Here is a 17,280-nt window from a genome sequence, read left to right as displayed (position 1 = left end):
CACGCCTCTCTTTTCGAGCCTTCGAGAGGGACCTGGTCCTGGTCCCAGCGGCCCCCGGGGTGGTGCCACCGGTCACCAGGCCTCTTCGTTCATACAGAGTACCACGGCCCCCTGTGAACCTTTCCACCATACCTGGCACTCTCGTGCAATTGATGGCATTGCACGTGAAGTGCAATGCCATCCATCCTTGATACACACAGCCGGGCTCACGCATCATGTAGAGGCATCCCACGATGCCACGACACATAGATGAAGGAGGCATCAGCAGAGCGATGCACCATTCCGTTACTCCTGACGCAACCATCTGGCTCAACCACTTTGGTGTGAAATTATAGCTACACATCAACAGCAGCCATACAAAATGAAGAACAGTGGCACAAATTATAGTTTACAGAATGATTGTTTCTTGTATTGTTTGGTGTTGGCAGGTGTGAAGAGGTGAGGGTGTTTGAGGTGAAAATTGTGCATTGTTGATAGCGATGGCGCGTAATGTAGTCGAGCATGTTTGTTTGTGGAGTCTTGATTGAGGGTGGCTTTATTTCAAGAATGTTTTCCAAGTATAAGAATAGATTTTACCCTTTTTCTGGCAACAAAACTGAAACCTCTGTACGAGGAATCATGTCTGCATTAACCACAATACTTGTGCTCAGAATGCTGATGTAGTGACATCGGGGATGTCACTGTATGGTGCCGCCCCGAAGGGCCGTGGCGTGCGATGCACCGTCATCGCGTACACCCCGTGGTGGGTGTAGTACCAGCCCTAGTGGGGCTTGGTGAGCGCTGGGATAGGGCGGGCACCACGCATAGCGTGTGGTGGGGGCTCCCACAAGGGGGAGCGGGAGAGTGTCAGCCCAAGGACAGGGTTGCCTCGGGCCATGGCACTCTGGTTGACCCTGCAGACACGTGATCCGGAGTGTCCACAGAGAGGCCCCCAGATGGGGGTACTAGGGGGTGATCACATGTCCATGGAGAGCTCTCGAGAGGGATCGAGGGGGATCTAGAAGGCTTCAGAAGGTGGGCGGGGCCAGGGGTGGACGGTCGTTGAGAGGGGACGGGGTCGCTGCGTTCTATAAGCTGGAAGTTCTACGTCTCAAGCTGGAAGCTCTACGTCCTATGAGGCACCAACACGTGGTCGCGGACCCGAGTGAGGGCCCGACCCTTCGTAGCAGTAACTCATCTGTATAGGGTAGTCAGCTGGGTGGCCACAACCCTAGGCTGTATCTGGTGAAGGGGCAGTTACCCCCTTTGTGTTACGTGTTACAAATAAATGTGTTGCCTCTAAAAGGAACAACGTCTGTGACTCAGTTGGACTCACGACACAAACAAAAAACATACTCTGATAATATATGCATTGTCCTTGAAACTGATTGGTCCACACCAGAGACAGATTTCTATTGAGCCTCATCTCAATTGGTGCTAGACCAGATGACGCCAAAAGGCGTTAGACCAGAGAACGCCTTTTGGCGTCCTCTGGTCTAACACCGTTTGAGACAAGGCTCAAAAGAAATCTGTCTCTGGTGTGGACCAATCAGTTTCAAGGACAATGCATATATTATCAGAGCATGTTTTTTGTTTGCATTCTGACCACAATAATTGTGGTTAATGCACACATGATTCATTGTAAAAAGGTTTCAGTTTTGTTGCCAGTAAAAAGGGGAAAAAACCTATTCTTATATTTTGGTACTAGCAAAGGAGGTCCCATTATGTAAATGTTTTCCAAGGTTACTTTTTTTTCTCATGAATGGAATCAGAAACTATAGGAAAAGCATGTTGAATCGCATTTTTCATTATTCTTTTTTTTTTACCAGCCACCACTGGCCTCGTCTCCACACATCTTTTCATTCAATCATTTCATTACGGTCTTGCTCAGTGAGCGAAGGAAAAAGCTGCCAATTTTCTGGCCACTATTGTTCAGTGTTAGGAACTCAACTATGCATACACAAAGCACATGGTATGTTTATGTGTGTGCAAAGTATTTGCTATTTTGTTCTACGTGAGTGCTTTTGCTGCACTAACAGATGTAGTTTATGCCAAAAAAGTACTCTAACTTAATGTGAAACTGCCCAACAATATACTTTTCGAAATAATGGCAGCAAAATTGCAAGAGTCTATGACTCACTTAAGCTTTAATTATTCTGCAAAACTGGCATGTCAACTGCCATGGATTATTGTGAATGTAAAAGTTTCACAAAGTAAAAATAATGCACACATCCTTGGAGCCTTTGTTTTTAAGCTATACAGTATGTTTTAATTCGAGACACTTCGAATACAGGTTTCCCTTCGATACACTCCAAAATAAAGGTGCACAAAGTGAAATCGACTAGCATTGATCACACAGTCACCCAACCCACAATGCATCGCATGAGACAGCTGCATGTCGAGTAGCACGTGCGGTCCTGTGTACACAACGTCCCGCGTTCTTTCCACAATACAATGGCAGCAGGAGTCAGTTCATCAATAGCACTCTTGCTGTTGCTCTCCCATGAAGTGGTACTTATTTGAAAATTGTGAGTCACCACACGAACGTGGGGACCATTCCTAAACCTTAGACCAGTCTTAAATATCTGAACCCAGAACGGAAATGACCTGGCCAACCCCCCCCCCCTGATACCATCAATGTCCATGGCAATACCGGCCGGAATGTCAGGATGTTGCAATGTATGATGTGAGGGAGGATGTGGAATAAACAAATATTTTATATGACAAAAAGGTCATAAAGAAATATTTTATGATCGCACAGGTGTATTTTGAATACCGAATTTTCAAGGAAATAGAAGAGTCGGGGGGGCGGCGGGGGGTGTCACCCAAAGTCACCAAGCACTTCTGCTATGCCGCTGGCACTTCTGCTGCCGCTGCTGCTTTCACGCTCACTCCTCAGGGGCGCTGTGCGACGAGAACGTGGACGAGTGCGCGTCCGCCCCGTGCCTGCACCAAGCGGCGTGCGCCAACCGGCCGGGCGGCGGCTACTCGTGTGAGTGCCTCCCCGGCTACACGGGCGCTCGCTGCGACATCTACGCGGACGAGTGTGCCTCTGCGCCATGCCGGAACGGCCGGTGAGTTGCGCTCCCCCTCCCCCCTGCCCCCCCTCTGTCCCGCCCTGTCCTCCCTGCCCCCGTCTCTTGGATGGGCTCCTATATTTCAAGCCGAGATGATGAAGCGTCGCGTCCCCCCTGCGCAGTGGCATTGGGACTCCCAAAGCAAGGGTAGAAGTTGATCATTTATCACCGTTTGATGTATGCTGCCATTAAACTGTGTTGATTGTTGAGGCATGTATCTTTTCTGGCAGGATGACATTAAAATTAGGCACGTCAAATTTTCAATAATGTTGTTTTGCCAAGAGTATGTGTTCAATAAAAAAAAATACGTCTCAAGAACAAAAATATAACGAAACATCCAGGAACCAAGATGGCAGCAGTAAGGCACATAACGATTCAATCAAAATACATCTTACGCTCTAAATTTATCCATCAAATTGTGCACACGAGGTTCCATTATTTCAAACAATACTCATGTTACATTTAGGCTAATGGAGTTAACTTATCTGCGCACAGGTGATAGGGCAAGCAATACAAATGAGATGGCACAAAACAGCCAGATTTACATTTGTGGTACAACTCCGGTCTTGGGCTGAAGTGAGAAATGGCGGTTAGCCCAAAGTGGTTTCATCTGCGAGGTGACATGGGGTGGCAAAGTGAGCTGCCATCCTTGGCTCTGCCTCAAAAGAGTGCCGACTGCTGTCCTCGCAAATTGATTCTCCCCTTGACGAATCTTCCCTCGGCACTCCACGGCTGGCCACTGCAGACTCCTGCTGGAGACGGTCGTTTGTGACCACGCTGTGCCCATAGAGCTCGCAATGCGCCATAAACCTCGGAGAGGAGGGATACTCTTTTATTTCTGTCTCTCTTTTTTTTGTCCTTTGGCAACCAGCCCTGTGGCTCACAGCACAAACTTGAGCGGCGTTTATTCGGGAATCCCAAATATAGAGCGTTATCGCTCAGAGGCAGCCAAAAATAGGGAACAAAGCAGCAATTAAGATCAAGAAATGTTCAACAGGTTACATCCAAATGATCAGACACATTATTTGCACCTTGGTTTAATTTGCGTCCGTCATTCCTGCACTGGATGAAGGCCTCCTAAAACCGTGTCGTAGGTGTTGTTAGGGGGAGTGGGTATGTAGGCAGGACCAGCCAGATATCACTCACCAATAATGTTGCAGAATTCAGCTCGGATAGCCGGGTTTGTAGAAGTATATGCACAACCAACATGAGATGCGCCTTAACCGCAATACAATAAGTGTGAACTCGCTCAAAGTCTCAAGTGTCTCCAAGTTCAAACGTGCAATAGTGGTATTGCTGCATTGGTGGCTCTGAACCATGGTGGATATTCCACATTTCCATGGAAAGGACCAGTCTAATATATCCATAGGACAACCACTGTGGACTTCATACCACGTGGCAATCATTACGTCAACTTTGTGTGGATGATGGGCAGAGTTGATCCCTAACTCAGGTTTGAACTCACAACCATCCACCTGTGAGTCGACAGATCTGCTATACATAGATTCAACATCTACGCTGCTGTGCAAAAGACGTGGTTATATAAAGCCTCAAACGTAACCGGATCCTAAGATGCTGTCTGTAAAACAAGACATGCATGTTATGAGATCATGGAGAAAGATAAACCATATTTTTAAGGGGAAGGTGCACGTTAGAGAACAGGGTGCTGGGAAGATGATTGCTGTACTGATAAAACAATTTGGACGGAGGGAAACATGCCATCTTGGGCAGAAGATAAGGGGAAGTTGTTAATCCTAAACTTGTTGAGCGTGCTAGTACGAGGCGTTTAAAAAAAAAGTTAAGATTCTGAATAATCCTGTAAACTTTGTCTGTTTCATCTGCAAATATATATAATGCATGTGCAGTGAATAGGTATTACCCTGATAATCATGTGCAATATATTTTTCTCCAGATTTTGCCTCTAGGTGGCAGAAGGATATCACGTAGTTAAAATCGTGGTGCCTTTGTACAAGTGCAGATTAGAAGAGCGGCAAGTTGATATTCGTTGTGTTTTTGTTGTTATTCTCTGACGGTGTAAAGACTCGTGGAATTTGTCCAAGAATTCAGCTGTAACATGGGTCACAATTGTACAAAATCGTTTAAATATTTACAAATAGGCAGAACACCAATCAGGACGAGAGCATATATATTTGATAATGACAGAAACAGGGAGGGCAGTTGATGTTTCAACTCTAGCCAAGGTCGCTCATCTTGAGAAGTAGTGGTACTTCTTGTGGCTTGCAGATCATCCAAACGATGTCTTTGCTGCTGACATTAGGACAATTGTGGACCATTGTGACAATTGTACTTTCGTATAATTTGACTGTGGAGAATTAATCTTTCATGTGAATGCCCACAACTCTTCTCTAAGATCAAACCTTTGCCTGTTACCTTATTGAAGCACCCTTGTATTGCTGTAGACAGAGGCAAAGGAAGGTGGACTGATTTTCTAGACTTGCCAGACAGCTTTGAGGAGGTTGAGGTGTCCACACAACCTTACCGCAAGTGTTTGACAGTCCAGACAAGCATTAATCACCTTCCACGATCGTTCACCCAGTCACTGAGCTCTGCTTAGCCGTCGAGTTAAAACAAGAATGAATTTAATTTCAAGAATGTATATTCATTCAACAACGTTTTCCCCGCTGCAGGTGCGTCGATGCATTGGGACATTTCACATGCGTGTGCGAACCCGGATGGGCAGGCATGCAGTGCGACGCTGACATTAATGTAAGTATGGCTGGTGTGCAATCGAAATCCGAAAACGAGCCTCTCCTCTCCTCAACCTTCCCCCATGCCCTGAAAAGGTCAAAAAGGTCATCATGCGCAGTTGGTTTCATGGTCTCGGCCCAGTCACGGATAGTTGCACAAAAATCCCATCCTAATTTGGTATTTGCGCTTGATGAGGTTATACCCAGCTGCGAGGAATTTGCTACATTTTAAGATATTCAAGTGACACACACACATTCACATCCACAGCTCATAAACAGGTTAAATGACTAACTCGTATGAGATACTCAGAGAAGCATGTTGTGTCTTGTTCCCGGGATGCTGTGATTTGGGACATGTGGTTTTGAAATGTGAATAGACCTTTATTCTGTAAATGAGGCTGGCAACAAAGTTCACATGCGTATGAAAGATAAACATGAATTAGACAAAATATCCCGGAACACTTAAATTCAGTCCTACATCAATTTTACTTTTTGATAGCATAACTGCATTACTTTGTAAAAATTGGACATAAGAGTAGTGGGGCCTCTATGCACTTTGGGGTGGTGACATGAGCCAGCAGTAGCGCATTCACCACTTATCATAGAAGTTCGTGGTTGAGCCCAGCAGCCACCCTGGTTAATACAGCTGACGTATCAACGATTAAAAACGCGCCATCTGCTAGCACAGCGGACGTTAAAGATCCCCTGATATTATTCATAACACGTAGGGCATTGTGTACTGGTGTCACGGTCGAAATTTGGCACGTTCAAACAAAATCCCTCTCAAATCACTCAATTGGCCTTACACATACCCAGTTATCACCCTCTACTGGTTGACTAATAACTGTACGTGGGCCAGGTGCTGAGTCACCTTGTGCTCATGTGGGGGGGCAGCTGTCACTGGGTGTTGTGCGAGATGAGATGTGATGATGCAAGCCAATTATTGTGCGCGGAGTAATCTGAGACGCCCCAGCGTAAAGGGCACTGTGTCAAACATAAATAATGATTATACTTATTGTTTCCAGCAGGAATTAAGTGTTTTTTGAAGAAAGTTTCGTATAAACTGTGTCCAGTTTATTGCTGGCGAGGATTAATGTTGCTCATTATACCAATGATAACTGCCCCAAAGGCCAATTTAAAGCGGTCATATTCAGTTGCCCAATTGTTTTAATACCATCCCATCTGGTGTCTATAAATTGTGGTACAATTAATGTACTGTGAGGATCGTTACAGGTTAATACTTCTTTCCTCGGATTTAGGAGGCATAAGATATCTGTGGTATAAGTGTTTATATACAGCAACATCTAAATTTCGTGCTTTACGTTTAAGGCTCTTTACAAAATGGAATAATAAAAAATACGCTGCACATTTCAGCTTTTGCATGATGCAGTGCAGTAAAAAGAAAATATTTTCAATATCAGGACAACACTAAACAAATGATACAAACCAAGCAGCTGCATTGGTAACTTTTCATTGAATGTTTCACGGAGGACAATTTAAATTCGATAATAAAAAAAATCCACAGTTCTAAATGTTGTAAAATGGACAACATAATAGGAGACAAATACGTTACTATTGAATTGTCATCATCAGCCATGCATTATCCACTGCTGTATACGTGCATCGCCAAACCAGTCATCATCCCTCGTGGTGCTGCGATGCAAGATTCCATCAAGCTCCTGCACGTGAGGCTTTTTTTCCATCCCTCCATCTCCAGTGCCAGATGTCCTCTCGCATGTCTTGCCCTAATTGTCTGCACATCTGTCCTGCTGCTGACCTACACGGTACTCAATTGGTCAGCCCCGCAATGTTGATAGGAACTGACCCATCTGTCCACTCCAACGAAGCCCTGAAAATTTCGGACCGTCTTCTTCTGAGCACTCCGAGGTCAAGGTTCATCTCCCGCAGGGGTGATCGGGGCTTTGCCACTGCGCAGCTCTCAAACTTTGGACATCTACTGGACATCTGTGAAAAAGAGCTTCATAGCTCATCGGATTTCTCCAGTATAAATAAATATTGCGATTTCGAAGGCTTCGCCTTTTCTAATGAGACAATCAAAATCGTTAGTCCTTTCTTGAAAACACCTCTTTAAACTGGCCTTTAGCCCTAGATTTGAAGCTTTCGTGACTGCAAGGATTCATATTCTTAGGTTTTTTCGCTAAAGTCACGTACGTAAAAAATTAAAATTAATAAAAGTAAAATAAAATAAAAATCACGACGTTTCGGAGGCAACACAAGCTTCTGTCTTCAGGTGGAACCGTCACAGCCCGACAGCTGTGTTGCCTCCGAAACGTCGTGATTTTTATTTTATTTTACTTTTATTAATTTTAATTTTTTACCTACGTGACTTTACCGAAAAAACCTAAGAATATGGCCTTTAGCCCCCCTAGTTCTGTACTCATTTTGATACTGGTCCTCCTTCAATAACCGCCTAGGTATACATACTCAGATGCGTTTTCCAGTTATGTACCTCTGAAAATGTGAATGTAAGTCGATCTTTTTTTGCACCATACTTAGACAGCCGTGCTTATCATGGTGGAGGAATTATTTAGCTTGTTGACCAATCTGTTTTACATTTACACACAAATTGAATACCTTAGTCATGTATTGATTCCACAATAATTTGTCTGTTCACAAGGGGTACTAAAGCTGACTTGGAGAATTACAGACCTGTCACCAGAAAAAGTGTATAGGCCCACGAATCAAATGTGGTTTTGGAAAGGTTTCTCTACCTTTGACCACGTACATAATATCAGTCATATTCTGGAAAAAGACAACTAGATATTCAAATACCATTGCAGTGAATAATGAAAATGCGTTTATATCAGCTGGATTTTATGCGGGCATCTAAATTCTCACAGACCAAGGCATAAACATCAACAAGTATGTACGTTTCTAAAACATTTACAAATATGGAACAGCTACACACTGAGATTGTGAGAAGAAGGAAGCAACAGAGCACGTGAGAAGGAGGAGGCAGCCGAGGGCACTTGCACCAAAGTTATTCACGGTGACGTTAGAGCAGGGGCGGTTTCTTTATTAGGGTGATTGGACGACGCACCACCAATGTCATTCAACCACAGAGTCACGCTAGCCGTCACTGTGCCTCTGGATATAGTCCAATCAGCGTCATGTCACGTTCTGTGGAGTACCGCCTCTTTTTGGGCGATTTCACTCCGGCTGAGAATCGCCCCGAGTGGCCCCATAGACTTACATTCAAAGATGTTTTTTTTCGAACGGGGGGCGCTGCAATGCATTCTCTATGGCTTCCGGGAGGGCTCGCACTAACGTGCTTACGTCATCATATGTGCTTACGTCATCATACGTAAGCACGTTTCATCCAACAATATAATTTGTCGCCACCTAGTGGAATCTTTAATAAAAGAAACTTGAGTGGATTGTATTAATAGTGAGTATAGAAACAAACAAGATGTATTGTAAGAGTCACTTTATTTTTCATTAATATTAAAGAAGTGAAGTTTGCCTTTACATGCTTAAGCTGTTAATTTATCCATTGCATGGGTGGACCTTATCCTTATCAATCATCCAGACATTTGCCCCCCCTGAGAGATTTTGCAGGAGCCGCCACTGCGTTAGAGTTCTGACAATCGGATTGGAGACATCAAGGGATACTTGTGAATGGAGAATAATTGTTTCGTCCTCGTATTACTGAGACTCATTAAAGCAATTAACTGAAATTAACTGTAATAAATAACCTAATAAAAAAAGCTCCAAAATGGGTCTGAAAATAAATATGAGCGAAACAAAAGTTATGTAAAAACAAGTGCTAGCGTTGAATTATACTGGACTTTAAATAATATAGTTTCACAGTGCTGAAAACTGACGTAAAGGGTTTGATGTTATACTCTAATGACAACCCAATTAAATACTAAAATACACATTTTAAACTGCATTAGCTTCTGTCAGTTTGTCAGTGTTCTGAGTTCTTATTTTACCCTGTAGAATGTCGCATTAGCAATGTTAACCTGCAAATAACTTACATTTTAATTTAAATACACAATTACCGTAGGTTTTTTTTCAATTCTAACCGATAATTAAAATATCTATAACCATAATGGGTCTCTGCCGTAACAAAAATCAAAGGTTCTTGGAATAGACGATTCCAAAGTGAATAGAGTAGAGCACAATTATTTAAACCATATTCTTAGGTTTTTTCGGTAAAGTCACGTAGGTAAAACATCAAAATTAATGAAAATAAAATAAAATAAAACAAAAATCACGACGTTTCGGAGGCAACACAAGTCTCCGTCATCAGGTGGGACCGTCACAGCCTAATTCGGCTGTGACGGTCCCACCTGATGACGGAGACTTGTGTTGCCTCCGAAACGTCGTGATTTTTGTTTTATTTTATTTTATTTTCATTAATTTTGATGTTTTACCTACGTGACTTTACCGAAAAAACGTAAGAATATGATTCCTTGCAGTCACGAAAGCTTCAAATCTAGAATTATTTAAACCGTGTTCAAAATGTAGTAAAACCCTTTCCCTGCCTTTATCCTACTTTGCGATCGATTGATCGATCAGTAGTTCTGCACATTATCTCTCTTTTGTGAATAAAATCAGGGTTATTTTTGTGGCAAGTGATTGGTTGTTTTCATTATGAGATACTGGTGTGATGTGGCATTTTCGCCGCTAAATGTAACACTTTGTAGGCTTTCACCGACCAGCATTGTGATGGCGATTGGTAATAGATTGTTGGGTCAGATAGTGTAAGTAAAATTTGTGTCGTTAAAATCTCATTCTCTCAATACAGGCAATTAATAAAGCTGTCACGTGAGCGAATGTACCAATGTATTACTGCTTGAATATAAACGGTGTGTTGGAGAGCAATCCACATGATTTAACAATCAGACACCACTTGGTAAATTTGTGACATCTTACTCACACGATCTGACCCAAAAAGCCACTGATGGATTTCCACCACTAGTTCAGATCCACCAATAGTAATGAAAAGGAAGACGCATTGACAATGTTGACATACGTATGGAGATTCACAAACCAGTCATCAGTGGGTGGATACACACAATAATTCTTGTATGTCTTTAAAATCATTTTACTGTCCATCACATCTGCAGTATAGAAGCACACACACACACATTGGCATGTACGTCTTCTTTTGCCTCTTTCATAATATAAATGAATACTTGGTAAATGGCTTCCATCTGTCTGATGACCTTTATTAAACACTTCCAAGATCAGGAGCAGGCTATTTGATTCTCCTGATTTTCCAAGGCCTGTGTACTGGCATAATAGTACGTGGGTTCCAAACCGTGGAGCTTCGCATGGGACTTAAAGCAGAAAACCTGTTACCCCTCCCAGCAGCAGCAGCAACAACAACAACAACACAAACACAACCCTGTGTGATGATCTAAAATCGGCCAGGCAGAGAGCTCCTTGTCACTGGCAATGTCCCGGTTTCCAAGGAATGCGACTTAAATCCGTGTCAACATGGAGGCAGCTGCTTGGACTCGAGCACATCCTTCAGGTGCTTCTGTGCTCCGCCGGGCTACACGGGGACCGCGTGCCAAACGGACGTGGACGTGTGCGCAGAAGGCTCGGAGCTCCACTCTCCAGCGCACTGTGAGCATGGGGACATTTGCCAAGAGGGCCCAGCGATGAACTACACCTGCAGGTAATTGAACTCTAATTATTATTATTTTTACCAGGTAAGGCCCACTGAGCTGTATAGCTCTTTTTCAGAAGCGAACTGGCCACAAATGATAGCTTGACGGAGTGGCTTATCGCGTGGAAATTTATAGCAGCCAAATACTTTCAACGCACGTTGATTCGAAATGTGGAGGGAAAAACTGGAGGGCCTGGAGAAAAACCCACACAGCCACAAGGAGAACATGTAAACTCTAAACATACAGACATCAGGGTCGGAATCGAAGCAACAATCTCCTGTATACCTGGCGAGGTAGTTAACATCTCACCACCGTGAGCGCCCACGGCGCCGACATTACTTCAGTTCTCTTCAAAACCTTTCCATTAAACCAAGTGAGAGACCAATCATTGTGTTGCCCTGTTACCGATTATAGTCTCATGTCATGAGGGGGAAGATGGATATGGAATTCACACGGAGCAGTGCATCACCCCGTCTGTTTGAGAATGGCCGCGCAGAAGGACTTAGAGTAAAACCTTGGATTGCGAGTAACTTGGTCTGCGAGTGTTTGGCAAGACGAGCAAAAAATTTAAATAAATATTAATTTGATAAACGAGCGAGGTCTTGCAATACGAGTATAACGTGTATACCCTTTGCCGAGCGTCACGTGATCACAACTGATATACGAGTGCTTTGGATTACAAACAAGTTTCCGGAACGACTTATGCTCGCAATCCAAAGTTGTACTGTATTTGCAACTTTTTTCAAAATCCTTTCTGATTACATTTTCCGTCAAACCAATAGGTATTTTTTCCCCCCCCGAACTTTTAAAGCAAATTTAGTTTGATGATGACTCGGTTTGCCCCAATCAACTCATTATATTGGAGACCCCTGTTTACTCGTGGTGTGCTGCCAGAATCAGAATCCAGTATCTCAGAAGTGTTATACAGCTCTTTTTCAGAAGCGTCCTGGCCACAAAGGACAGCTCAACGAAGGGCTTATCATGTGGCAATGTAAAGCAGCCAAATGCTCTAAACGCTGTGGTCATATGAATGATCACAGTTTTGTATATACGGCTGTATCAGGTAGTTGCATTAATAGCATATGAAACATTAATTTGCAAAAGGCTGATCAAACACAACAATGTATTTTATATTTATAAAATATATAAAGTTTCACTTTTTATACATGAATCTATCACAAGTGCAGATAATTTTAGCTCGTGAGTCACCATAAAACTAATAAGATGTTTTATGTTGGAAAGAAGCTTGTACAATTAGCATAATATGACTCAAATGCATATAGTGTACTCCCGTGTTGGCAATTATATCTCTGATTACTTGAGAAAACTTGCTGTTTTAAAACTTTTGATGAAATCTTCACATCTTAGACATGTCACCAGGTCAATGACCACAAAAATCCCATCAACACTGGGTTATTTATTTTAGAGCTCTAAGTATAAATAGAAGATGAACATTAGTCACTCGCTAGCAAATTATTGTTATTTATTATTACATAATGCATGCCAAATGTAACAATTTCCTTTAAATGCTATTTATTTTAAAACTCAAAAGTAGTATCTGCACACTTCCATATTTTTATAAAACATTTATTACGTACAGTACACATTTAGTTATGTTTTCATGTTTCTATTGCAGTGATTGCACCTTTACTTTAAATATATGATCAAAGGTTGCTGAATAATTATTTTAACATTTTTAATTTGTATAGCTTGCTGAGACAATGATTGACATTGACAGTTTTAACTTTTCCCTTGGTGATCTGTCGTATAGTTTTCAGATGTCTGCAATTAACACTACGCATTGTGGCACATTTCACCCCTAACAAAAATGTACGAAATTGCTATGCTGATGAAGCACACGTTTAAACTTATGAATGAATAAAATAATTGCTTGGAATAAATATGAAAAGCTGATAAGATTATTTTTTTTGTATGCCCTGGGCTTTATTTTTCGGAGATCTTTAAGATTCTGGAGGCCTTGTTATAGCACAGACATGCTGTATCACTCGTGATTTTTTTCTTCCCCTGACCCCTGCCAATGTTCAGAAGAAATGTCACACTAAGAGCCATGGGATATCAGCTGCTGAGGGATTAATAATGCAATCTGCTCCGTACATGATGCACAATTCCCTGAACATTATTTTTTGAAACATTGCGATTAACTTGATTGATTAACCGCACAAGATGAATGGCTTGTTGAATTAGCCATGATGTTATCGCACCATTTTAATTTAGGCTTGTTTAATGAACAGAATGTGTGGTGGAAGTCGAGTAATTTAATTTTTTGATGGGGCACGAGGGGGGGGGGTCTTGAGATGCCTGCACTCGAGAGAGGGAATGCTCCGGGCATGAGTCTAAATGTCAGCAGGGTTTCCAATATTCCGTGGCAGTCACTACAACAATCGTGGGATTTAAACAATGATTTAGTTGAATGCAGAAGAAAATTAAGCATTTGTCAACCAAATTGCTAATTTTCTTTGCCTAGTTGGTATCTTGAAGGTTACTGATACAAGGCACTCCTACCTGCCGCGTGATGCTATACACTTAAATTATTTATGATAAAGTCAGTATATTTATAAGCATATGCGTGTATATGTTCAACTGCAGGACTATTTATGTATTGATTTACTTAGTTCGGTATTGATTGTATATGCATTTGGTTTATATATCAGCAAATCGCTGCAAGAAATGTAAGACATCGTGCTTGATTGGCTCCATATTTCATCACACAATGATGATGATTATGCTAAAAATATGGAAAATTTCGAAGCTAAGAAGTATATAAATAATGGAATATAACAAGTAATATTATCTGTACTGCGATTCTGCTGGACCGATAATACCTTTTGGTAAGTGCTTTCAGAAACAGGAGGTTAGCAATAAAATGCACTTCCAGATTAGAATCCTTCCCAGAGATGTAGCTGGCATATTTCATTTCAGCATCGTCAAAAGCTTTGTGTGCATCTAAGGAAACACCAAAATGTTAGAGTGTGTTTTGTAGAAAATGCTTTGAATTAAAATTATATTTTCTTTTGTTAGTACCGGGATAGATTGTCTACAGTTGATAAATTCTGTTTGCTTTCAATTATTTGAATGATAAATGTTCAGGGAGTATTGCTTCGGCTCATAAAACCAAATGGTGCTCTGGAACATATTGAAGGAACTGCATTTTTAATATGTAGCATATATGATAATGCAAATTATGCTTTATTTATAGCAAGGTGAGTACCCATCGAGACCATTCCCTTCTACCAGGGAGGGACACCCAGGGAATATGAAAGGAAATGCATTTCAAAAGATAAACGTTACACATTTAGTAAAAAAAATTAACTATTAGTGGTCAAATAAAACAGTGAACACAAATTTTAAAAAAAAAAAACATCCAAATAAGCACATTTATATCGTACATATTAATTTGATAAAAGACACAATCATACATCGAAATAACATTTCACAACCTTGCTGAACAAAGGCCTCCTCGCAGTGTGTCGGTCATGGGGGTTATGTGGCCATACTTCCCCAATGCTGGTCAGTGTGGGTTGGTGATTGGTTACTTGCCCCTGATGTAAGCCATGGCCAGGAGTGGTACACTAACCAATGCATTGTCACTCCGCTGAACGTAAGTGTGTTGAACTTCTTTTGCGCCGTGCATAGCCAACCGTGCTAATAGGAGGCGTGAAACTCACATATATCATCCATTAAAAATAAAAAAAACACTTGTACAGAAACGCGTTAGTTACGAGAACATGTCACAGCTCCAGTAAATTATGATCAAATTTGAATTAACTATGCTTCGAGTAACTGCCAAAGTAATGAGTAAACTCAAATACCAATCACGTTAATTAATGTTAACTAGAACAATAATTGTTCATTCATTCTCGGGCAGGAGAGCTTTAGCCTTCTCGCCGTTGGCTCCACCTGTTTACCCTTTCTTGTACTTTGCGCTCCTATCGTGTTTTTGTATTGTCAGTCGCTGTAACGTTCTTACCCGTCCCGACTGGACATCTGTGAAAAAAGAGCTTTATAGTTCATCGGATTCCTCCACTATGAATACATATTCTGATTAAAAAAATATTCTAAATGTATTTCCGTGTCACGTTAAACACGATTAATAATACTGACATCATTTTTTTTTATTTTGCTTTGTAGTGGCTGTATATGGGATTTGGTCCTTATATTTAATGTACAGCGTTGTGGGATGCTATTATCATGCATGACGCTATATACTATGAAAGTATTATTATCTGTACGACATGGACGTCGTTAATTAGAGTCGAGATATCCATTGGCATTTAGCTCCGGAACATATTTCCCATACGCAAGAATATAACGCATTAGTATTCACTATTCATTATAATTAATTATATTTGTGTGCCTATGCATTTCAACATGTTTCAGAGAAGTGCAGAATAACTCGTTGAAGACGAAGAAATCGGGGAGAGAGCCCTAGCAGTTCATAGGCATGTCTGGCGCACTGCAAATAATTAACGAACGTAAAATACTAGCATTGGATTATATTGCGTGCAATTAATGACCAAGACATTTACTTAACATGCATTACTTACAAACTAAATATTAACATTGTAATATTTACAACGTGATAACACTTACATCGCTAATGTACAGTTTAAGCTGAGCCACCATCCCCATGAAGTCGAGGGGCAAAGGCTGCGATTCACTGAATGTAGAAGACTGAACAGATTTTTCTGACGTACTTGAATAATTTATCAATTTTTGAGAGTACGTAAATGTATTTGTCGAGTTTCGCAAGAGACATAAAATTGATAATGCCCACATGCAAGCCATGCCCTGTCGCGCATGGTGTTCAAGTGCGAACATTGATTAAGTCTCTTTGCTTATGTACTTATTTATTATAAATAATAACGTATTTATGTTTCCAAGAGTAGTCTTGTGACTTAACCTGAATTGCAGTTTACTCGAGTCTGGCTTCAAGAGGCTTTTGTAAACTGTTTGATCACTTTAGCCACTCATTAATTCCTACAACAAATTACAAAACAGGATAATTTAATCTTGATTTGAAGCTTTCATGACTGCAGGAATCCATGCTCTTTGGTTCTTTCGGTAAAGTCACGTAGGTATAAATAAAATTAAATATATCACGATGTTTCGGGCGCAACACAAGCGGTCGTCCTCATGCCCCGGCCACTTCTTTATGATCCTTCAGCTACACCCATTTCAAACCTTTTAAAACAGTCTGCATCAGCAGCAGACTATGCTTTCCCACCTGATGACGAATGCTTGTGTTGCACCCGAAACGTCGTGATTTATTTAATTTTATACCTACGTGACTTTACCGAAAGAACCAAAGAGTAGGATAATTAAATAACCTGTAAAATGCCAACTAATCCTGTGCCAGTACCAGACATCTTGACCTTGCTTTGCTTGTAAAATAGATATTGATATTCAATGGCTTGTGTTCTTATTTTTGTTTCAGATGTTTGCCTGGGTACGTGGGCACTCATTGTGAGTTGGAGACCAATGAGTGTGAGTCCAGCCCTTGTGAAAACGGAGCCACGTGTCGTGACCTCGTGAATGGATTTACATGCGTGTGTGCCATTGGTGAGTAAATGTGCACAGCATGGACATTCACACAGTGTGGTGGGGGTCACTGAAAGTCAATATATTTTCCTGCTACAAAATCACCCTGAATGCACTCAATCGCCGTGGCTTTCTGAAGCTAAGCAGGTTGAGCATGAGTGTTAATTGTATGGGATGCTAACCTGGGAATACCAGGTGTTGTAAGCAATTGCTGCGAGGTGGCCATGTGATGCCATCATGGTAATACACGTTTTAAATCTTCGTGGATATTTTAGCGTTGTCCTCCTCTCGTATGTGTATGTTTTCTCCGGA

General features: G+C 41.6%; 1 protein-coding gene across 1 annotated transcript in view; it reads left to right on the top strand.

Annotated features, from left to right (window-relative positions):
• Positions 1-479: 479 nt before the first annotated feature.
• LOC144724297 (uncharacterized) overlaps positions 480-17,280 on the top strand; it is a 59,846-nt gene continuing 43,045 nt past the window's right edge. The window contains exons 1-5 of the mRNA XM_078603307.1: positions 480-486; positions 2,879-3,053; positions 5,705-5,783; positions 11,209-11,417; positions 16,865-16,989. Of these exons, the coding sequence (XP_078459433.1) occupies positions 480-486; positions 2,879-3,053; positions 5,705-5,783; positions 11,209-11,417; positions 16,865-16,989 (595 nt within the window). The remainder of the gene's footprint in view (positions 487-2,878; positions 3,054-5,704; positions 5,784-11,208; positions 11,418-16,864; positions 16,990-17,280) is intronic.

Source organism: Lampetra planeri, chromosome 2 (assembly GCF_965212315.1).
Source record: "Lampetra planeri chromosome 2, kcLamPlan1.2.h2, whole genome shotgun sequence".
In the NCBI taxonomy this organism is placed as follows: domain Eukaryota; kingdom Metazoa; phylum Chordata; class Hyperoartia; order Petromyzontiformes; family Petromyzontidae; genus Lampetra; species Lampetra planeri.
Note: the sequence above shows the minus strand (reverse complement) of the source record. Positions and strands in the feature narration are given on the sequence as shown.